General features: G+C 37.1%; 1 protein-coding gene across 1 annotated transcript in view; it reads right to left on the bottom strand.

Moving 5' to 3' along the window:
- Positions 1–25,013, bottom strand: part of CD247 (CD247 molecule) — a 33,777-nt gene that overhangs the window by 2,423 nt on the left and 6,341 nt on the right. The window contains exons 2-6 of the mRNA XM_026664047.2: positions 4,029–4,132; positions 3,105–3,161; positions 1,548–1,634; positions 1,260–1,295; positions 259–315 (exon numbers count right to left, since the gene is read on the bottom strand). Coding sequence (XP_026519832.1) covers positions 259–315; positions 1,260–1,295; positions 1,548–1,634; positions 3,105–3,161; positions 4,029–4,132 — 341 coding nt within the window. The remainder of the gene's footprint in view (positions 1–258; positions 316–1,259; positions 1,296–1,547; positions 1,635–3,104; positions 3,162–4,028; positions 4,133–25,013) is intronic.

Raw genomic sequence — 25,013 nt, 5'->3', positions numbered from 1 at the left:
ATTTGCTGGTTCCCTGAACTACTCAAAATTTCCACTACTGGTTCTCCAGAACTAGTCAGAACCTGCTGAATACCACCTCTATAATCAGCACCTGGAAGAAACAGGGAGCCAGTGCAACTCATGTAACAAAGGTGTAACATGGGTAAACCTTGAAGTTTCCACTCAGTCCACAGAAGTGCAACCCTTCCTAGAGTCAACAGCGACAAAGTAGATGCAGCTATCTTTTGTGCATCTAAAATGATAGAAAATATCACTTACTTCTCCTTTCTTTCCAATTTCACTGTATGCTTCACCCATCTTATCCCGCTGTAGGGACTAGCCATGGAAAACAATAAAACAGTATTGGTGAAAAGGAAACTAAGAAAAATTTGTTTTCTCTCGTGCCTTTTCTTACAGATTCTAATGTATTCGATTAATCTTTTCATTCTGTATATAGTATATCCTATACTAGTATATCCTTACTCTTTCTAGGCCAAATTATAGGAAAGAAATTTCCAAAGATGTCTGTGCTTATAACTGTTATTCTAGCAAAACGTTTACTCTTCATTGCCTTTTCTTTGTCAATCATTGTAAACTCAGGCACTTTTTATGCAGATTTGAGAGCAATATTATCTGGAAAGCAACCATTCCCAATCTTTTCCCAACCTGGGATTTGGTTAAACTATAAACACAGGATTTGTTGGAATAGAGGAAGTGTTGCTGTAGACACTCAATATTTTGATTTACAACATAGAAGATAGGTTCCTCTGATACCAAAAGCAAAATATCCACAAAAAACTGATCAATACTTTGATAAACATGTCCCAAAGTCCAGAGAAGGATAACTATTAACAGCATAGGGTTGTTCCTGCTATCACTGTTAGTCCTTTCAGGTAGGTCAGGTAAAAAAACAATCCCCCCAAAAAAAACAAACCCTAGAATTCTGTTTTACTGATATAAGCTCTAATAACAAGCTTAAAAACCTGACATTTCTGTTTTAAGGGGGGAAAGCAAAATGGGACAATCTTGACTATCTTAAGATTCATAAACACTGAAAAAATAGACTGATTGATCTTTGTATACTTCTATTCTTTTCTGTAAGGTGTGAAGTAGTTGTGTTACATCCCAGCATAGAGAATTTTCCCCCAAAAACCTTATAAAACTGGAAAAAGTTGCATAGGAGGACAACTTCTTTTCCAACACAGATACATATAACCTTTCAAAATGCTGCAGTGGATGATTAAGTAAACTTTAATACGTAAATTCTTGGATCTACTCACAGTGTAAACTTTGTCCTGAGGTTTCTTTCTTCTGCGCTAGAAAGAAAGAAAAATTATCCCAATCATTTACCAAGTCTGAAGACACAAGAGAAGGCATGGTGGGAGAGCTGACAGGGCTGTTATATCAAAATCCCTTGCACAACTGTCATAACCACCAGAGAAGTCCATTGTAGATTGATATTATTCATTCCTCAAAGCAAAAGGGGGTCATGGTCTTGGAGTTTCCCACTAAGTTATGCTGATATGTTTTGTGGCAACTGCATGCAACAGAAAATATGGTGAAGATACCTGGTTTTCCACAGCCATTTCAAGATCTGTATCTGTTTTTTTTAATGCCAGAGAATCATATTCATCTCTGCGTCCAGTAGATAGTTTCTGCAAGAGAAGAATGTTTATAACAACTGATTATTATGTAATTTTCTCATTTAATATTTAGAACACCCTTCTTCACCCCTTCAATCCCTCACACATTAAGTGTCCTCTGTGCCTTTTTATCTACCTTGTCCCATTCCTCACATAAAATTGGAAATTTGTACAGGCAGTCTTCAAGTTATGACCACAATTGAGCCCAAAGTCTATGTTGCTAAGTGAAACATTTGTTAAGTGAATTTTGCCCCATTTTACAACTTTTCTTGCCACGGTTGTTAAGCGAATCATTGCATTTGTTAAGTTAGTAACACAGTTGTTAAGTTTGATCTGGCTTCCCCATTGACTTTGCTTGCCAGAAGTTTCCAAAAGGTGATCACATGGCCCTGGGACACTGCAATCATAAATATGAACCAGTTGCCAAGCATCTGAATTTTAATCATGTGACTGGGGATAGTGCATCGGTCATAAGAGTGGAAAAAAAGTCGTATATAACTGTATATAACTTCTCATGAACTGATTTTATTCCTAACCCTGCTCACCCAGTAAGCTTTTCTAATCTCATCTTAATTAGTCAAGGTTCATTATTCAGCCATAAAGTTGTCCCAGTGTCCTTTGAGGACAAGTAGGGGGGGAAAAAGGTAAGCATACAAAGTACTCTTTATTGTTGCCTTAAACCTCTTATAATATATTCTGTGAACTTTAAGGAACCGTGTGATACTTAAAAAGAAACCAAAGCCACCACATACAGAGTTTTCATAGCAGCATCCCTGTGTGGGTGCCAGAGTTGATTTTTTCCCCCCTCTAGCAGGACTTAGACAGTTCTTCTAATGGATAATTAAATATTGGTGGTGGGTTTTCAGGAATATAGTGAAAATATTGAAATAATTGCAAGTACCTCTTAGTTGGGAGTGTTCCTTGCCAAATGTTTTGGTTTGTAAATGTTAGAATTCCTTACCATTAGCTATTCTATGAATCCAATTAATGTGAGTGAAATCTAAAATATTGACAGAGTTTTCTTTATCTATCTATCCATCTAGCCTAAGAGAGAGAGAGAATATGTGTCTTTCAGAAAACCTACTGAATAAGCAAATAAACCACTACATATATCAAGTAAACCACTACAATTATCTTAATTAAAAATGAGCTATATAACTATGGCCTGGAAGTTCTCCTATAGTTGCACACAAGAACCTCCCCAGCCCTTTTAGTTTGACATTTGGTAAATTTGGAAGAAGATAGTAGGGAATCCCTATACTATAATAAAGGAATCATTTTGACTTGACCCTTGACTAAATCACAATATTTTCACTATATTCCTGAAAACCCACCCCCAATATTTAATTATCCATTAGAAGAACTAACTAAGTTCTACAGGTAGACTGGTATCTCAATTTTTTTACTTATATCTTGTCTCGTCACTTTAACTCATTTGCAGGTGTCAGATTATATAAGAGACATAAGAAATTAACTACTTACATTATATATGTCATTTGCATTTTGAGAAGGTTTGGATTCAGTAGAGCGATTGGCTAGCTGGAAAAAAATATGGACAAACATGTAATATATAGAGCTTTTACTCACAAAACTTCCCATTTCTATTCCAAAGGCCACTAGTGATTTATGAAATAGTGATAGTGTGTTATTGAGCCTTCAGCACTTTCCAACTTATTAGCTCTTTCCAACTGGACACCCTCCAAATCTACTGGAATTGCATCTCCCAGAATTCCCTGTGGGCATGACACCAAGTTACGGTAGGCCGCTTTATTTACTTTATTTCATTTTTTTAAGATTTCTTAACTCTGGTTCTCTCTATAAAACACAAGCTCATAGTTAAAAGTGGTAATATCAAACAAAACAAAAGCAAAACAGTTGTTCAAACTCTTAAATGTAAGATTCGTTATTAGCAATTTCCCATCTTTTCAAACTGTTTACTAACGATGTCTGCCTAATAGTCTCCCCAACTAAATGTGTCTCCTCACTGAAGTGGAACTTCCAGCTTTCATAACATTACAAGGCACTGTGACCAATGTATAATGCCATGCAATACAGCTGAAAAGCACAAGGTTGGGAAAAGTGATGTCAATCTGAAAAATCTGAGAGCAGCAACGAATAATGAAGGAAACATTTTGACTGGGTACTGAACTCTGGATTAAGATACAGAAGGATAATCTTTCCATACTAGTTATATGATGACATTGCAGTGTTGCATAACTGTTGCAGTGAAAGTTGATTTCGTGGAGGAATTGCTCTTAATTTCCACTTCTAAAGGTTTACATAAATATTCAAACATACAATCAAAAGGATTAAGGTCACAGGGACATTTTTTTTCCTTCAGGTTCCTCTGGTCAGACTGTATATGTAAAAATAATAATAATTAAAAAATCTCTGAAAAAATCTTACCTTTACTTTCATGAAAAGGGCTGTGATGATGATAGCATATATTAAAAGGATCCCATCCAGAATATAGCACAGCTTTGGATCTGTTAATCCCAGTACATCAGCATCTGTTTTTTTTTAAAAAAAAAACAGTAAGTCAGTTGTATAGAGAAAGGATTTAAAACAAACCAGGAGCAGAGCTTTCCATAAACAAATGCTCTCAAGATTACAATTCCTACTTTCTCAATCAGCATGCCTATTGCTTGATGATTTTTAAGCAATTTTTGTCAATTGATGGGGGAATCAGATAGTTACATATTGCCATGCATGTTTTACAGACTTGGCTACTTTTTTATTAATAAAAATGTAATTATTTGTTGAGGTGATATAAAACCCCTCATTATTTTACATAACAATGGTTTGATGATTCTATAATGTACAGGCTCCCCAGAAAAATATCACACTAAAATCCCAGTAACATGAATGGGCCATAGATCATTACAACTAATTTGTGCTACTGATTTCAATGGGTCATAACCAACACCACCTTTTTTCAACATTTGGCCCATGTTCTTTATTCCAAACACAATTGAGGCCACCATTTAATGACTCAATAATAGTATTTACAGCAGAAGTAGGCAATTTTATTTTAGCCAAGGGCTATACTTGTCTTTAAGGCTGAACTCTTAAAGATCAGTACATTAAAAAAGAAAAACTCAAGTTGATTCCATATAAATATACTTTAATTAAATATAATTGTCTATGTAATTATTTCCCCTTTAAAAATTACAGTTCTCAGGCAGGTTTAAAAGGAACTGTGAAGCTCACTCAGGATTTTGTTTTGCTCCCTGATCTAGAAGTATTTCCATATTTATTATTTATTAGATCTATATAAACTGTTTTGTTACTGACATATCTCTAAAACAAGCACCCAATAAGATATTATGCTGCAGTATTCCTCTTCATCCTGTGGTTTGATTGTAATGTTTGACTTGGACTGTAAAGACCCAGGTTTATGCCTCTACTTGTTCACAAAGGTCACTGGTTAACTTTTGGATCAAGATTCTCAGCCAAACCTACTTCACAAGACTGTAATTATAGGGATAAAAATAGAGGAGATATCCATATATGCCATCTTGAGGTTTCTGGGGAAAAAAGATGGGATAAATATGCATATACTTAAAACAGCTGTATTATATTTGTTAGAACATATGAAATTATTCTTCCAAAGCCCTGGACAGATTTTTGTTCTAAATCCATGTAATTATTTTTTTAGAAAGGTTTACATCAACTACATTGAAGAATAAGCATGCCAAAGACCAAGTTTTACTTTGATTGGTACCACAGCAACAGTTATTCAACAAAAGAAAATAGCTATATTGGCTATTCTTAACATAGTCAGTAGTTATCTTCGCAGATCATGCAAGCATGATTAAATACATACTCAAGTTGATTCTGTTTGCATAAAATATTAAGCTATAGCCATGATTTGCAAACTACAGTGGTGGAATATCATTTGTGCATGCTGAGTGACAAACTCCATGCTGTTCATAGTGTTATAAGAATCCATCTTTCATTCATTTGTTTTAGAAAAATAGGACTCCATTTTCCAATGTGCAACCATCCACTTGATATTCTTTAAAAAGTGTAGTCTTATTTTTAGTTATTTACCTTGGCATTACCCAATTAAATAAGCAATAAAAGCACTAAATTAAACTTTCAGGTATATTAATCAGCTAACATTTTTTCACTTGACTTTTTTTCACTAATACTATTGGTCACTGGGAAAATGCTTTAAAATATATTGTCCACTGGAATCAGTGTAGATCATGGTATCCTTTTTACAATGTTTTTCAAGCTGAGGGCCACAATTGGTCTATCAATAATATGAAATGTTCTTACTCCTAAAATAAGATAGGTGGGGCTTAAGCACAAGGTAAATTTTATCAAGTTGAATGGAAATTTAAAATAAAAACCATGTAATTGATGCCATCATTTTCATATATGTTTAATTAGTTTTTTCCATTTTATCATGTTAAAATATAATTAAATAGAAAGTTTCAGAGGAGTTTTACAGTAGAGGCTGTATCCAAAGTTTTGGGATGAGAGCGGTGTCTTATGCAGCCTCACAAATACCCTTGATGTAGAGAATGCTAAACTAGATGATAAAAAGCTTTTATCAGGATAAAGCCATTTCCTCTGTTCAATTTCTACTGAGCCAGCCACCTGCCTTGTGGTTTTCTGAATTGACAGATTCATTTAGGCAGGATTCTCAAAACTGCCTCATAGAACCACCTATTATCATACTGCTATGTTGATGTAATATAAAGTCTCTCCTCAATGCTATTATTTTTGGTACAATGATTGCTCATTGTATAGAATGCTATAAAATCAATGCTGCATTACTTTGCTTAAAACGATACCACAAAACTCACTTTCAGAACAAACATCTAAATGGAAATATAACTTCAAATCTTTATTTAATCAACTAATAGACATTTTCCATTCTCTTAGATAAATGCAAATCTGGCATCAAAGTACTCATTAATCCAAAAGAGGAGAGCCCATTCCTTTTTTGTTTTAACGAGGGTCATTAAATTGTAAACAGCACCTTGAAATAAATGTTATATGCTAGAGTTAAAATGGAGCTCAGTTTGACATCAGCACAGAGTTCCCTTAATTGATTGTGGTATGCACTGTGGTTACTCAGAAATGTTTTCAAACCTCTCTTTTCAAGACTGACAGCTGGGGCTCCTTCCTGCAAGGTTTCCTTTGCTAAGTTTCTGTATCAAGTTTGTGTGTTAGGCTAATGTAGTCGTTGGGCTGAGAAAGGGGGCAAGTTTTGGAATGGTAACAATATTAATACAGACTGAATTTCAGGAAAAAGGAAAACAGATGGTGAAGAAAGGTAGGTTCACTCTCCTAGTAGAGAAATATTCTTACAATATACTGAAATCTTCATAGCAAAGATTGAGCATCCAGCAAGCATGCAAAGCTGGAAGAAGGAATATTCCCATGCCTGTCACCTAGGCTTGCAAAGGTGTCCAGTAGCAACCAACTAAATATTTCTTGACGACCTGGAGCAGCCTTTCCTAATTAGATTCTCTCCAAATGCATGTCACTTCCAGACCTAACATGGCCACATATTATTGAGAAACTCCACACATGCTCAAGTTAGCGAAGACTACTACTCCCCTTTTCCACAAAGAACCAGAGTACAACAAAGTACTAACTCAAACCATATGCCAACTGGAATTCAGTTCCCAGAATTCTTCAACAGCGTGCTATTGCTGAGAACTGAAATCCACTTTTGGAGGGCACCTTGGTTTGGGAAGGGTGAACCAAATTAATGCTAAAAACATAATGAACAAATGATTTGGCTCATATCTCAAACTCTTGGAACTGGTATTTGGTTTACCCTTATTTAGAAGGGAGAAACATAAAAGAATTTCTTTCACACTTGAGGAGTGAGAATAGTTCAAAGAAGATCCATAGATAACTTCAGCAAACCTTCTACCCTTTTCTGTCTCAGGCTAAATTGCTAGAATCTTCTAGAAGTTGTAAATTGACTAAAAATGCAGATTATTGACTACTCATGGGGAAAAAATAAGATGGTTGCTGTGCTTAACACTGATTTATACAGAAATGCTGGCTTTGTGTACTTCTCACATTACAAACTGTAAATATTATCAATTTAATGAAAGACTTTGTGTGGAATTGCTATCTGCATTTGAGCACCAGCTTTTTGCAAGACAACAAATGCAGAGTTTGAAACCTCATTTAACTTTCTTCTGTGAAAAGCTGTCCTGGGCCTATTTCCCTATCCAGTATTTTTCAAATACAGGCAATCCCCAGGTTACAAGTGTTCCCTTAGTGAACGTTCAAAGTTACACGATAATCCCCCTCTAGTGTTTATGAACAAGTCCCGAGATCTTGAAGCACCGCAGCAATAGTTCGCCCTTATGAACAACCTCAGAGACTCTGCAACATTCATCCTGCCTGTTGCCAGCTCAAATGGAGCCTCTGAGGGGTGAATCCACCTCTCTGATGCTCCATTCGGGCATCCAGAGTTCTCACCTGAAACATTCCCAGCTGAAATGGAGCTTCTGAGGGGCGTATCTGCTCCTCAGAAGCTCCATTTCAGTCAACAATGTGCCGGGCAAGGCCTGCGGAGGCCCAGTCGGAGAGATTGGAGAGGAGACTGTTTGCTAGATTTTCACATGGTATGGTAGGTTGGGGGGGGAGCAATTGTGGGGAGCATGCTGTATTTCAGTGGGTTGGAGAGGCTTTGGGTTGTGTTAGGCAGGTGGCCTGTTCCATCACCAGGCCACCCATGGCCTTCCCCACCCTGAAATATTCGTGTGCACTTAATGAGCTTTGCATTCAATTAGTGAGAGCAAAAGGAGGGAGTGATCCCATTCAAAGTACAAGATTTCACTTCCCCGAATCCTCAGATTAAGAATGAAATGGGCAGGCTTGAGTGACTTGAGGACTACCTGTATATTGACTAATAATCCCAATGCAGCCCCTGACTGGTGGAAGCTGTAATCCATTCTATGTGAAATACAAGTCACTCACTAGGAAAAGGCTGATCAGCTAAGGAAAGAGAACGTTGAATCTATCCATAAGACACAGCAGCCATCCTTAGCTTCGTAATGTCTTAAAGTATTTTGCAACATTTTCAAAAACATTGTGAAATAGACATTTAATCTCTTCCTAATAAAGAACAACGGTGTTGGAGGGGACTTGGAGGTCTTCTAGTCCACCCCCGCCCTGCTCAAAGCAGAAACATTTATATATATTTTAGACAAATGGTTGTCCATTTCTTCTTAAAAACCTCCAGTGTTAGAGCACCACAACTTAAGGAGGGAAGTTGTTCTGATTAATTGTTCTAACTGTCAGAAAAGAATATGGTACCTGGTAAAATTTCACAATGAGGAGACAGGCGTGAGCACTTAGTTGTCATTAGAGCTTCACAAAGTACTATTCCAGAGACCAGAAGCCGCATTATAACTGCAATTATGGCAAGTTTGTCATGTTTTTACATGTTTATTTTAAATCTTACTGAATTGTCACGCATTCAGAAGGTTGCATCTTAATCTGCAAAACTGTAGATACAGCTATTGTTATAAACTAGAACATTTTATGATAAAAACATAATTTTAATAGGAGGCAATGCAAAAATTAAACAATTAAAAACAATAAGTAAACTAAAGACAAAAATTGGAATCAATTTTGATTGAGATGGATAGCCACATTTTAATAGACTTGTATTGTGTATTAAGCCACAATTTGCTTAACTATGGTTTTTTGAATGAGCCATAATTGGCTATATTCACACAACTTCTAAGCCATCCATAGCCATTAAGAATGTAAGCTGTGCATATTTTTTTTCTAAATAAATATATATATAACCCACAATAGATGTGTTCATAGTAAGCAAAACAACAAGCAAACTATAGTGTACTACAGGAAACATCATTGCTTGTATTATTCTGATCTTTGTAGGCTATACCTACATATTACAGTATCTGAACATCTTTTCCAAGGTCTTCATTCTACTTTACATTGCTGGTCTGAAGCCCTTTTCTTGACTGCTTCTTTCTTTATTGTCAATAGTTGATTCTAAACGATAGACATTATCTACGACTTCAATAATTTTATCATCAATTGTAAGTTTGGTTGTTATACCTATTGTCATTAGTTTGGTGTTCTTCTTAATTTTAGTCCCAGACCCCAAATAAGTCTTAACAAAGGAAAAAGGATGCAACCTCCATTTCATTTTCTCCACTACAAGATTTTTAGCAGGGAGTAAAGAAGTAAATCCAGATTGAGCTTTCCCTTCCAAACAATCAAAGGATGGGATGTTAGCTCTTCTACCCCATTTCTTTTCTTTTAATAAAAATGTTTAATAAATACAAAGATTTCCAGAGCCAAGACATATTTCATTAATATACTGATGTTACCAATGCCTTGGTATAGATCTAAACAGCAGCAAGGCGACTAGTCCCTGTGGAGCTTCACAAAGCAGGGACTGGATTTCTTCCTATAATCAACACTGATTGGATTATGCCCAAAGGAAGAAAAATAGCACGATACTATAAAATCCACTCCCAGCCTCTGAAGTCAGTTTAGGATACTATAAACAATGGTATCAAAAGCTGTCTATAGTTTCTCACAGTCAAGAAGAGAAATGGATATACCACTCCCATCCTGCTCGCACCACAAGCACAATCAATGCTGTTTCAGTCCCACCTGGGTCTGAATCGAAATTGAACTGGTTCTAGAATTTTTTGAAGCTGCTGCATGGCCAATTCTCTACAACCTTCCCCAAAAATGGAAGGTTGGAGTCTGGACAAAAATCCACAGTACTATTGGGTATAATAAAATTTCTTGAGGAGGAGATGAATCAAGAGATAGGAAAAAAAACTATTTTGAAGGAGGAATTCACCACCGCTAAAACCCAATCACACATTACCTCCAGAAGGACTTAGCCAACCAAGACAGACATGGATCTAATATACAGATGGCCAAACTAACAATTATGAGAACTCTTACTCTTACGGAGGTTTATTTCCATTCAAGGAAATGTAAAAGTGGCATCCCCACTCATAAACCCCCAGTCAATAGTTCTTGTTATGTTTCTTGTCCATGTTCAGAATTTCCTTGAATTTTAAAAAAAATGTTACTGACAATATTCCACCAGTAAACTATATGGACTTTCAAGTCTTCTTTGTATATGTACCCTCACTGAAGTTATTATGACAGAGTATGCCCTATTAAACCCACTGTGTTTCTATGAGGGGTGATAGAACTAGCTGAAGGTCAAGAAGGTCAATAAGTTGGCCCTTATTAGTGCTTATATGAAACTTGACCAATGAAAACGAAAGACCTAGACTTACAAGAATTGATCATTCTGTTGATAAAGACTATCATCTCATATTTATTTGTAACCATCTAGAGTTGAAACAGCAAGCAAAAGCCAATGCTTTACTTCTTTTCCTGATGCAAAAACCAACCCCACCCCTCAACCACAGCAGGAAGACACATGAAACCTGTAGAGCAAAGTAGAGCTACGTCACACCAATGTTGAATTGATCTTATGTGAGCACTACGCTTAAGGCATCCTAAATGATTTCCTCATACAAGATCCTCAGTAGGTTTTCTCCTCATCACCCATTGGCTGATGGATTTCACTAGTATGAAAGCCACTTCCTCAACAGGGTGCAACCTTAAGTTGTGCCCAATGTGACTTTCACAACTAAACTTATTAAAGTGCTGTTCAGTGGGAAAGAAGCTGAATGAGCCATTAAAGCATGTTGTATTGAAAAAGTAAAGTGATACAGAGCTCTCAGAAGGCATAGCCTTAGCAGAATTTTTTAAAATAGGGAAAAGATCAGAAACAAACTTGGGATGGTAAAAATAGAAGAACAGAGATGAGGCTACTTACTTAGGAATAGACTCCATTGAACTGTTATATTTTACTTATCACTGAACAGATATGTATTACTATATATTGCCAAACCACTGATTCATCAGACTTTCTCTGCAATGTACAGGAAAGTTTTATTATTGATATTGTAACATTTTGAGAAGGTCATATCTCTGAAACATTTCCTGTTTTGCCTATGTTAGGGTGGGATAAATGTTTACTCAGTATACCTCTGAGGAAAGTCCCATATAAATGAAATCAAAAATAAAGAATTGAAAGGACATCAAAATCACCAAGTTACTAACTTCTATGGGAATAAATTTTATAGCGTCAGAATCAATTCACCTGTCCATTCAGTTGCCACAGCCCTGTCTTAGGGGCTGTAACACTTGGAATTTACACTTATCTATAAAGGTGAGCTGACTGTGTGAACAGGTTAAAGAAATAGCAGCCCAAGACTGTATGTGTTATACCATATGATACTCTACACCCTAGGCTTTCCATATTGTGAGGTGTAGATCCCTCAGGGAAGTGCTGACAGAGTCCAGAAAAGGTGTGAAGAACCTTTTAGGTACATTATTATCATAAATCTACCTTTCCCAAAGTTTCATTGTATTATTTTTACCTTTCATTTATATTCATTTAGGACTTTTAGGGCTTATGTATACATTAAGATCACATTAAAGATTGTAGACCACCTAAATTACCCTAAAGGACCACTAGCCTTGATGACATATTGATAATAATTGGAGGAAATTGCCACTTTCTTCAGATTCCAGTAATTATTGAACAAATAATTCATTTTCCTCCCTCTCCCTAATACACATGTACATACAAGTACATATAATCATACCATTTTCCTGACAGAACAATTAATCAGTTTAACAACTTGCCTCCAGAAGCTGTGAATGCTCCAACAATGGAACTTTTTAAGAAGAGATTGGACAACCATTTGTCTGAAATGGTATAGGGCAGTGATGGCGAAACTTTTAAAGACCAAATGCCCAAACTGCAACCCAAAACCCGCTTATTTATCGCAAAATGCCAACACGGCAATTTAACCTGAATACTGAGGTTTACTATTTAAAATAATGATAAACAAGACAGAGTTCAGCTAATTGTTCTAAGAAAAACGTGATAAATGCACTTTTATGCCCCTTCATTTTTTTTGCTTTTGAAATATTACATTTAGCAACAATAAAAAAGAAAAACTTTTGTAATATCATTTCTCTCTTTCCCTCCCTCTCTCTTTTCTCTCTGTCTCTCTCTCTTCTTCCCCCTCTCTCTCTCTTCCTCCTCTCCTTCTCTCCATGCCTCTCTGTTTCTCTCTCTCTCTTTCCCTCTCCTCGTCTCTCTCTGTGTCTCTCTTGGTTTCTCTCTCTCTTTCCTCCCTCCCCCCTCTCTCTCCCCCTTGGTGTGGAAAGGAACCCCTGAACTGGTGCTGGGTTGTGGGAAGCCCAAAAGCAACGTGCCGATGATCAACTGACCAGCGGGGAGGCAGGGCATCACAACACCAGCAGCTCTGCAGGAAAAGCAACTGACATCCAGGAGGCGAGAGTGAGCGGACTATGGTGCAGAGTTGCATTGTGTCTCCACGTCATAATGGGCCCCAGAAGGAGGGGACCCTGTCTCCGCCATTGGCGAGACAGCAAGAAATGCGACAGAGAAACGTGATGGAGCTGGGCTGGAGCGACGGCACGCATGCCCACAGAGAGAGCTCTGAGTGCTACCTCTGGCACACGTGCCAGCGGTTCACCACCACCGGTGACAGGGATTCCTGCCTGAGCAGGGACTTGGACAAGAAGACCTCCAGTGCTTACTCTGAGTACCTTCCCTAATAAATGTTTCCAGTTACAAAATACGGGTAGTCCTCCACTTAAACAGTTCATTAGTGACCATTCAAAGTTACTACGGCACTGCAAAAAGTAACCTATGACCGTTTTTCACACTTACGATCATTGCAGCATGTGATCAAAATTCAGATGCTTGGCAGATGACTCATATTTAGGACAGTTGCAATATCCCAGAATCATGTGATCACCTTTTGCAACCTATTGACCAGCAGTTAATGGGGAAGCCAGATTCACTTAACAACTTTGGCAAGCAAGGTTATAAAATAGAGCCAAATTCAACCTCACTATTTCAGTTAGTAACAAAAATTCAATCAATCATGGTTGTAAGTTGAGGATTACCTGCAGGTGCCATTCCTCACTTCTTCTAAACTCCCAGGTTCTCTCTATATCTGTATTTTTAATGAATAAAGGGGCAAACTTCCTAAAAATTGGCTTATAGATTCCTACCACTTTAATTTGGAACTTGCTAGTTTCCTAACATAAAAAAAAAAAGTTTTAAAAACACCAGGTGAGTTATAAAATCTGAGCAGTGCCAAGACGGATGTCTATGGGCACATATGAATTATATTAGACATCATGCTCGGTACCCAGATTTTAGCACAATGTGAGAATCCATTCTATAGAGACTATATATTTTTTCTGCCATATCCCTCTGGTACTGTCTTTGTCTTGTCCCTTTCCCATGCATGGGATAATCTTAAGGCTGTACCAAAATTAAAACGGTATTTTCCGTTTATTCCATATCATCCACATAGTATATCAATATGTATCAAATCTGCTTTATAACTCTGGAGGAGCCCAGCATGGATTATTATTTTGTAATAATGAAGGGGGATTTGGATATCTCAATATCACTAACAGCTACACCGTTGGGAAGGTACACTGCCAGAAGGGTCAGCTGTAGATAAGGGATCATACTAAATATGGTCCATTACACAAATAAATTATAATTCACCCTATATTCTATAATTAAACCTAAATGGACATTCATACCCAGAACAATGACAACATTCTTCAGCTCAGTCTTTGTAAACAGCAATGGCTCATGCCCCACATTTCCTAGTCGTACCACAACTAACTGCAATGATCTCCCACATATTGACTTTACAGAAGATAGCGTAGAAAAGGCACTACGAAACCTAAAACCATTCCTATATATTGGCCCCAGTGGATTATGTCCATACTTCTTTAAAAAGTTCTCCTCTGCCATAGCAGAACCCCTAAGCATTATATATGATATATAATTCAGAACCAGCTTCTTACCAAACCTATGGTCCTTAGCTTTGGTCATCCCTATTTTCAAAAAAGGTGACCCCAGCCTGGTTGAAAACTACAGACCAATCTCACTGTGTTGTGTTACATGCAAAGTCATGGAATCAATCATTAACCAATTCATCACTCTCCACTTAGAGTCTAACAACCTACTCTCCAAAAAACAATTTGGTTTCAGGAAAAAAATTGCCCTGCAACCTACAACTCCTACACTGCAAAAACATATGGACTACTCTACTCAACCAGGGTAAAGCAATCGATGCAATTTACATAGACTTCTGCAAAGCCTTTGATTCATTGGTACATGACAAACTACTGTTAAAACTAAACTCTTACAGCATTTCCAGATCCCTTCATAAGTGGATTACTGCATTCCTGTCAAACAGGCAACAAATACCGTGTTTCTCCAACAATACGCCCCCCCTAATAGAACACCCAACATGTTTTCTAGGCATAAAATGAAATTGAGGCCCTCCCCCCAAATTTAGGCCTATTTTAAAACATGTGAAATGGGGAGAAGGGCAGGGGCAAACTTGCGATTAGGAGTGCCCCAAGGGCAGCCATCCCTCCCCACCATCCGCTTGTAATGGGCAATCATGGCGGAGCGTGGAGAGCTCCCTGCTCCTGCCAAGCACCTTTGCTGCAGACCCAAGACCTTCGGCGCCCACTGCTGTTGCTTTCCCTTCTTCCCATGCTGCTGCCGCATTTGGAGCTGCCGCTTCCACATTTGGAGCGCTGCCGCCGTTTGGAGCACCGATGCTGCGTTTGGAGCTGCCACCACGTTTGGAGCTGCTGCTGCGTTTGGAGCACCACTGCCATTTGGAGCGCCATCGCTACTCCAAACGCGCTCCAAATGGCAGCAGCAGCTCCAAACGCAGAAACGGCAGCTCCAAACACAGAAGCAGCAGCTCCAAACGCAGAAACGGCAGCTCCAAACACAGAAGCGGCAGCTCCAAACGTGGCGGCGGTGCTCCAAACGGCGGCGGTACTCCAAACACGGAAGCGGCAGCTCCAAATGTGGCAGCGGCATGGGCAGAAGGGAAAGCAACAGCAGCGGGCACTGAAGGTCTCGGGTCTGCAGCAAAGGTGCTTGGCGGGAGTAGGGAACTCTCCACACTCCGCCATGATCACCCATTAGGAGCGACTGGTGTTGAGACTGCCCATGGGGCACTCTAGACGAGGATGCAAGGGGGGGAATTAAGTCACCCCTGAAAAGATGGCCTACCCGTTTTTTCAGGGCTCAAAAAAAAAAATAAGACCTGGCCTTATTTTATGAGAAACATGGTAGTAAAAATAGAGAGCACTATATCAAACCCTGCTCCAGGCAAGGTTCTAGGACACACACTCTTTATACTCTATATAAATGACCTTTGCAATCACCTTATAAGCAACTGCATCCTCTTCGCAGATGATGTAAAACTATTCAATACCACCGACATGCTACTGGTCTTCAAAGTGACCTTAATTATGTGTCTGAATGTTCAAACAATTGGCAACTCCAAATCTTGACCAACAAATGCTCTGTCCTACATATTAGAAAAAAAGTCAGTACACCAAATACAAACTAGGCGGATATGACCTCGTTGATGACCGTCACTCTGTCAAGGACCTAGGAATACTCATATCTAATGATCTAAGTGCCAGAGCTCACTGTAACAGCATTGCCAAAAAGGCATTAAGAGTTGTAAATCTAATCTTATGAAGCTTCTCCTCTGGAAATATTGAATTGCTAACTAGGGCATACAAAATCTTTGCTAGACCAATACTTGAATATAGCTCATCTGTCTGGAATCCACACTGTATATCAGACATTAATACAATTGAGCAAGTCCAGAAGTATTTCATGAAAAGAGTACTACACTCCTTTGCTCGCAACAGAATACCTTATATCACCAGACTTGAAATTTTGGGCTTGGACGATCTTGAACTACGCTGCCTATGGTTGGATTTAAGCATAGTACACAAAATTATCTGCTACAATGTCTTACCAGTCAATGACTACTTCAGCTTCAACAGCAACAATACAAGAGCACACAACAGATACAAACTCAATGTTAACTGTTCCAAACTTGATTGCAGAAAGTACGATTTCAGCAACAGTGTGGTCAATGTCTGGAACTCACTACCTGATTCTGTTGCTCAAACCCTGACTCCTTTACCCTCAAACTATCCACTATTGACCTCACCCCATTCCTAAGAGGTCTGTAAGGGGCGTGGATAAGTGCACCATTGTGCCTCCTGTCCCTGTCCTATTGTCACCATTTATTCGTACCTATTTCTAAATACTCATGTATTTCCTGTATTCTTACTCATGTTATACCTATTATCTTGTAAGCGATTGACGAATCAAATAAATAAATAAAAAATAAACATCATACTGGAAAATGAACAGCATTCAACAAGCTACCAGAGGAGTGCAGGGCCAAATATGAGAGACATGCTAGAGGTTATGATGTGGCTGGATTAAAAATGAAAGATTATCTATCTGCTGATGTGGTCAGAGGCAAAAAGGAAACTCAGTGCTGCAAAGATATATATTACTGATACCCGAATCAAGACAAACCTGATATTCTCACAGCAGAAATGTCAAGATTCAGCATTGATATTCTGTGGTCAATGGGCCATACAAGACACAGGAAGATCAGGCTTTCTATATTATTGGGGGGAAAAACCAGAGGTAATTAAATACCCACAATTATTTTTAAAAGGGTGTCAAAGCCAGTAGTGGAATTCAAATAAATTAACAACTGGTTCTCCAGCCTAATGATTTCTTCTAACAATCAGTTCACCAAAGTGCTCAGAAAGTTAACAACCTGTTCTCCCAAACTGGTGCAAACTGGCTGAATTCCACCATTGATCAAAGCCCATACTCTGTTACAGTTCCCAAAATTATTGAACAATGGGTTTTTGGATAATATTTTAGATATTTATAAGTCTTTTAATTTTTGATTGGGACTGACCCAGAAGTAAATGAAAGATGGGTGGCTGTATAAATGTTAAAAACAAACAAACAAATAATTGTAATAACAAGTAGATATCTAAACAGAATCCAAGACAAGACAGCAACATTACCATGATCCAAGTACATGTACATCTGCAAACACCATGGAAGTTGAATGACTCTAGCATGACTTGCAACACCCTCATGACAGACCTCTAAAACAAATCATACTAATGAACAGAAGTTGGAATGATAAAGTTGGAAGTAAAGTAGCATCTAGAATAACAGGAAATGTAGGTCTTGGTATATGAAAGGCAAGCTTACAAAATTCTGGCATATCTAAATAAGCAACGCAAAGAAACTTAGGATAATAATTAAATGGGAAATATAGTGATGTCAGAAAAAAATTCAAGATAATCAAAATCAAGATAATCTTTTAGGCAAAAGTGGTTCAAAAATGACAGTTTGATACAGTGGATAAATTGCTGGGGGCTAGAAAACTGAGTTCTTGGCATCCCTTAGGCATGAAAGCCAGCTGGGTGACTTTGGGTTAGTCATTCACTCTAACTTCAGCTACCCCACAGGGTTGTTGTAGGGGAAAAAAATAGGATGTAGGAATATTGCATATGTTTGCTGTTTTGAGTTATATAATTGTAATGAATTATTAGAATTATAAATAATAATTACATAATTAAATATATAATTTATTAAATAATGAACCTATTGGAGAAAAAGACATAAAAATGACACAAATACACGGAAGAATTATATAGAAAATCCCCAAATCAATAGTTTCTATAAAAGTTTGAATACTGAACCATAGCCAGACATTTTTAAAAATGAAATTCAATTGGCTCTAAAAATAACAACATAGCCGCAGAGTACAAAATGGATTTGCTTTGGGTTCCTTAAATAATGAACCTATTTCTCCAATAGGTTCATTATGTATCAATTAGCAGGAGACAACATACAATCAACAAGCAACAAATAATAACAGAGGAAGAGCCCCAATTTACAATGTATTACATCACATAGAAGGCACCTATAGAAAAAACATTACTGAATTGGAACAATTTATTTCCATCTAGCATAGAAAACAGCTTTGTTTAGTAAATGTGTCCCTACCCTAATGTGATCCATTGCAGCTATTTTGTGTATTGTGTACAACCCCAGTAAATAATTTTTAGGTGTCTCATTAATTTCACTGAGATTTTCAACTCTGTATGTTAATAGCCACCATTACATTTGTTGGACAAAAGGGTAGCTTTTGTCAGAATTCCTCTTAGAAATTATTAAAATTGCTTCCAATGACGGGTGGTTTTTAGTTTTGCACAGATGGTGTTGCATTTATGCCACATGTATCAGAGATATTGTGTGTATCAAAAAAAGAGTTGGAGGAAGAATCTGCAGCTGCAGGTGCAAGCAAGATCAGAGCGCAAAATCTGCAGATAAAGAGATCTGCATTTGGAAAGGACAGACTTGACATCAACAAGGGCAAATCAAGACAAATCAACAAGAAGTCCTCTGACAATAGTCCGTTAGTACTACCCTTTAAAGAAGCACATAGAATATCAGAATATCAGAAGGTCTGCATATGATGGAAGTCAAAAAGCTGTTGAACGTAGCAGCTAAATATAGAATTTGAAAAAACAATTACAGAGTCCTCAAATCATACATTAATTAATGGAGTTATAATATAGAGTACTTTGAAATGCCCCCTGGTACATTTTATGAGTGGTAGTTATATAGAGTAACAAATGACAAAACAAGTCAGAATTTAATACCACAATCCCTCATCCCACCTTCCCAAGCATATAGAGATTCTTTTGAGGATTAAATAATGGCTCTAGTGTATTGTAGACTACCATGACATGAAAATCAGAGACTGATGATTTTGATATTTGCAGCCTGGTGTAACACCTTTCTGTTTTATATTGTGGCACCAAGTGGGATACAATAGCTTACTCTCCCTGGAGCTATCCATCATTTTCTTGCCTTAAACAGAATAATTACAGTGGAATTATTAAATTTGTCATTTGTACTTCTATAAGAGTCTGGTTTGGTACAGCAACTAAACAAGGCAGGTACAGACTACAACAGATAGTTAGGACTGCAGAAAAAACAACTGCAATCAACCTATCTTTCATAGAAGACCTGTATATTGAATGGATCAGAAGAAGGCTGAGAAAATAACTATAGACCCGTCATATCCTGGACACAAACAGTTTCAACTCCTTCCTTTGGAGCGCCGCTATAGGGCACTACATGCCAGAACAACTAAACATAGGGCAGGTTTTTCCCCTCATGCCATAAATGTTGAACACCTAATTCTCACAGTTCTATCTTATGTCTAAGTATATTCATCCATGTGATATGGCTGTAGTAGTATTATTATCCTTCTCATCTTCTCTCCTACCTGGTCTTATTAGTATCATTATTATGATTACTACTAGTCTTACTTTGCATGTAGACTGAGAGCTTCTGCACCAGAGACACATTCCTTATTTGTCTAATCACATTGGCCAAATAAAGTATTCCATTCCATTAAACCAGAACATATGGTTGCATTAGAATTTCACTGCATGTTTTTATTAACACAATACCTCATAAACACTACTTTGAAATATGTTATAGCTGTTAGAAGGATTGGACAGTTGAGAATTATATCTTCAATAGCTTAACTTAACTAACAAAAATATTGTAAAAGTTAATATTCAGTGATTCCATTATCTTAAACAAACATTGAGACCCAGCTTGGTGGAGTGGTTAAGGCATCTCAGGCTAAAAACCAGAAGACTGTGAATTCTAGTCCTGCCCTAAGTACAAAATAGATGGGTGACCTTCACCCAATCACATTCTCTGAATCCTAGGTGGGAGGCAGTGGCAAGCCAGTTCTTAAAAACCTTACCAAAAAAAAAAAAAACTGCCAGGACTTGTCCAGACAATCTCCAAGAATCAGACACAATTGAACTTATTACCCTATTACTCTAGTGAAAGTTCATAACTATAGTACCAAGCTAGCTAGAAAATGTAAATGTTATTGTCATGCTGGAACACAATGTCCATTCAGCATACTTCTATTTGAATCTGGCTTTGACTAACTATGTTTTTCTTTGCAGCACTTGATATTTTAAAGTACAACATCACTCATTTCAAAATTAATAAAAAGACTTGGTGTTGGCATCTACCTCCTTATTGGGAATTGAAGCAAAAGGATAAATGCAGAACAGTTAAAGAAGTAATACAACTACGGGATAAGATGGGTGCAGATAATCATTGCAAATGTTAACTCGTCTAAATAAAACCTTCACTTAGCAGAGGTCCCTAGTTTTACTGAGCAGCATTCCCATTATTTTTGCTCTTTTGAATAAATTTCCAGCAGTCACTTCTGTCAATTGGTATTTACCCCACCTCAATTCTAACACAATCATTTAATGAAACTAAGAAAACAACCCCCCTGAGTAGACCAAACTGGTATGAAATAATAAACAGGCTAATCCTAGATTAACTAGGTAAGTGTGGGTGGCTTCAGTTGAAATGACAATACTGTTTGTCATCCATTTTCTACAATAGAGTTTATTATAGAAACAAATATTTTCCACTGACTCTTGAGGAAAGTAGCCAGAGATACAAATACAGAAGTCTCAGTAAACAGAGAATGAAGCAAAGGAAGGAGGGGAAAATTGACCTTTTTATTGTAAAAACAGCATGTGACCTGGGTAATTTTTTTTTTCACTGCTTAGTGTACATATTACAAATAACTACAAAAATGTGAACTGCACCAACAAATAGATGACATGTGGAAACCAATTATAAGAAATTATAATTATAAGAAATATGCCAGATTGTTAATTCCTATTTACAGTGCCTACCTAAGAATAAGCCCCATTGTCTACTTATTTCTGAGTAGTTACAGTGAGGATTGCTCCACAAGTAAGCATAAAAAGAGATAAGGCTCCTTTAAAAATCTATTGTGCTTGTACTCAGTGGAAGATTAAGGCTCACTGGTGCCCTAAGCACTGACAATTCTTGCCTGCCCACCCTCCTTTGTACATACTGTACAAACGAAGCCATATTCTCAACTTTGTGGTGCCCCCTTTGGGCCTGGTGCCCTAAGCACGTGCTTAGTCTGCTTAATGGTTAATACACCACTGCTTGTACTCCTGTGAGTTTCAAATGTTTTTTTTTCTGCATCATTTTCAAAACATGCAGAATTTTGATGTATTTCCTTGTATATATTTCACTACTTTTTTCTTTACAGTTTTTCAAATTTTATTGCTTAAATAACTCTAGAATCTGATTGGGAAAATAATTCATGAATGAATAAATAAATAAATAAATAAATAAATGCCACTTATGGACACTGATGCATGAATGATTATGTAATCATATTTTTTCCTTCTGTGTGAATGCCAAATTTGTTCCAGAGGCTGCTCAAACTTCCAAACACGGATTTCAGTGGCAAAATTCTACTGCATTTATAATGAAATTTAACAGCAAATATTGGAACTATGGTCTAGTTCATGGTTTCATTTCACTATACTCCAACCTTTTGCCATTATACAGTATATAATTTTAGCAAAATTATGTACGGTAAGAACAGTTAATCCTATAAATGTCTCTTTCATGCAATTCTGATTAAAGCAGGAAATAGCTAGCCAGAAATTTATTGTGTAAGAAATTACTATAATTATTACTACAATTTTCAATATATTTTCATGGTTTCCTAATGTAATAAATCAGGCCCCTAAAATATTAGACTTGTAACCTTGCCAAGGAACTCCACTTGTTGAATTCAAATTGGCCTTGCAGGAATGTTTCTCTCCTATAACAGATGCTTTAGATCAGGCATGGCCCATAGGCTACCTGAGGTCCTGGACAGTTAATAATGTGGCCCCCACAAGATCGTAATATAAATAGTTTTTTACAAAGAATTTTGTTATTCATATACATTAACAATATTATATATTTTATATGCAGTCCAAGACAATTTCTCTTCACTCAATGCAGCCCAGGGAAGCCAAAGGGTGGACATCCATGCTTTACAGCCTTATACTAAAGTTTTTTGCAAAAAGAAAAAAACTAAAGTATACTTTATTCAGGACTGTCAAACTTGTGGCCTGTGGGCCAGATGCATCACACCTGGTTCAGCAAAGGGGGGGACAGTTGTGATATGTCATGCGATACCACCGTGACGACGTGAGTTTGACACTCCTGTTTTAGATAGTATCTATAGTTAAATTGCACAATTCTCTGTCAAGTTTCTATATCATTTGTTAATGGGTAATAACTACGACTGAAAATTCTCTATTCATGAACGTATCAATTAAATATCTTTTTCTTAATATATTTTATTTCAAAGGATTTGAATCAAATAGTGATTAAATGTAAGTAATTTAGCTTCATTTGAAAAGAAAGCAAAAATAAATTGAAATTCATATTAATTAATATTTAGCAGTTTTTCTCTAAAATGCCTAGTATAATAAATATTACAAGAAATGTTTTCATCATCATCTTTAATCTCTTGTAATACATAGATGTGATGAAGAGATCTCGTATCTCAGCTATGGTTTTGCTATACATGAAAAATATCAAGTAATTTAGAAACTTCTCATCTTTAAAGAATGATGAATGCAACCCATGAATGCATAAATTGGCCCGATTCCTCAGTTATAAAGGTAGCATGGTCTACCCCAGTGCTGAAGAGCCTATAGCCCTCAAAATGGGGAAGATGATTGGGAATTATAGTTCAATAACAAAATTATAACTAAAGATTACTGCCATCCTCTTTTCATCTGACCAGATTATAATTATGCTATTAGTTACTGGTTTTAAAAATAAGAAAAACAAAGGCCATATTTAATTTTTGTTTATTACAAATGGATGCCATAACTCCATTCTTGCCCATTTTAACCCTCCAGATCAATAAAGAGAATCTACATGGTTCATAGATCACCCTAAATCATGATGTTATACAACATGGTAAACCTAAATTAAAACATGTATCCAGGTGCTTAATATAGGTAGTCCTTGAATTACGACCACAATTGAGCCCAAAATTTCTTTTGGTAAGTGAGACATTTGTTAAGTGAGTTTGGTCCCATATTATGACTTTTCTTGCTACAGTTGTTAAGTGGATCTCTGTAGTTAATGTTAGTAACCCGGTAGTTAAATGAATTTGGTTTTCCCATTGACTTTGCTTGTCAGATGGTTGCAAAAGGGGATCAGGTGACTACGGGACACTGAAGCCATCATACATAGGAACCAGTTGCCAAGTATCTGAATTTTGATTATGTGATCATGGGGATGCAGCAAAGGTTGTAAGCAGGGGTGGGATTCAAATTTTTAACAACCGGTTCTGTGGGCGTGGCTTAGGTGGTGGGCATGGCTTGGTGGTCATGTGACTGGGTGGACATGGCTTGGTGGTCATGTTATTGGCTGGACGTGGCCAACTCAATATCACTCACATCGAGGCACGCATCTCCTTGCCTGACCTCTCATGACTGTGGGGATGCTGCAACAGTCGTAAGTGTGAAAAATGGTCATAAGTCACTTTTTTCATGTCATTGTAACTTTGAATGGTCACTCCACACAAGCAAAGTACGGAGAGGCAGTTTTTGTAAGCAACACCAGAATGTTTCCTTCCTGCCTTCCTTACAGGATTAGGCCAGTAATTTCTTCTAACAACTGGTTCTCTGAACTGCTTAGAATGTTAACAACCGGTTCTAGTGAATAGGTGTGAACTGGTAGAATCCCACACCTGAACCCAAGAAACTGTACTTAGTTTGAGTTAAATACAGGTAGTCCTTAACCTACGACCACAATTGAGCCCAAAATTTTGGTTACTAAGTGAGAAATTTGTTAAATGAGTTTTGCCCCATTTTTTTGCCCCATTTGTTAAGTGAATCACTGCAGCTATTAAATTAGTAACCCGGTTGTTAAGTGAATCTGGCTTCCCCATTGACTTTGCTTGTCAGAAGGTTGTCATGTCATCACATGACATTGCATGGGGCATTGCAACCATCATAAATGTAAGTCAGTTATCAAGTATCCAAATGTAAATCACTTGACCATGGAGATGCTGCAACATCATAACTGTGAAAAATGGTCATAAGTCACTTTTTGAGTGTAGTAACTGTTGTAACTTCAAACAGTCACTAAGTGAACTGTTGTAAGTCAAGGACTACCTGTAAATCTGATTTCCCAAAAACCAAGTTCATAAATTTTGCATTGATAAATAAGTTTACTTAAAATAAGAATGATAGTTTTCAGTGAAGCTGATTTCCTAACAAGGCTAAGAGTGACGTTTCAGCCTGGATCTATCTTTCAATTTTCATAATCCAGTAACAATATTAATTTTAGCTATTGACTTTTTAATTCGCAAAACATTTGTCCAATAAATTATTGTTAAAAATAAGAATTCATTTTTATTGTCTATTAATTTATCAATTTCTCTTGTTAAATCTGGTTGCATATTTTGAATGAATGAATGAATGAATTTTTTATTGGCG

This window comes from Notechis scutatus, chromosome 5 (genome assembly GCF_049901735.1).
Source record: "Notechis scutatus isolate UNSWTSFEM ecotype Mainland chromosome 5, rNotScu1.2, whole genome shotgun sequence".
Taxonomy (NCBI): domain Eukaryota; kingdom Metazoa; phylum Chordata; class Lepidosauria; order Squamata; family Elapidae; genus Notechis; species Notechis scutatus.
This window is presented reverse-complemented; position numbering and strand designations above follow the sequence as displayed.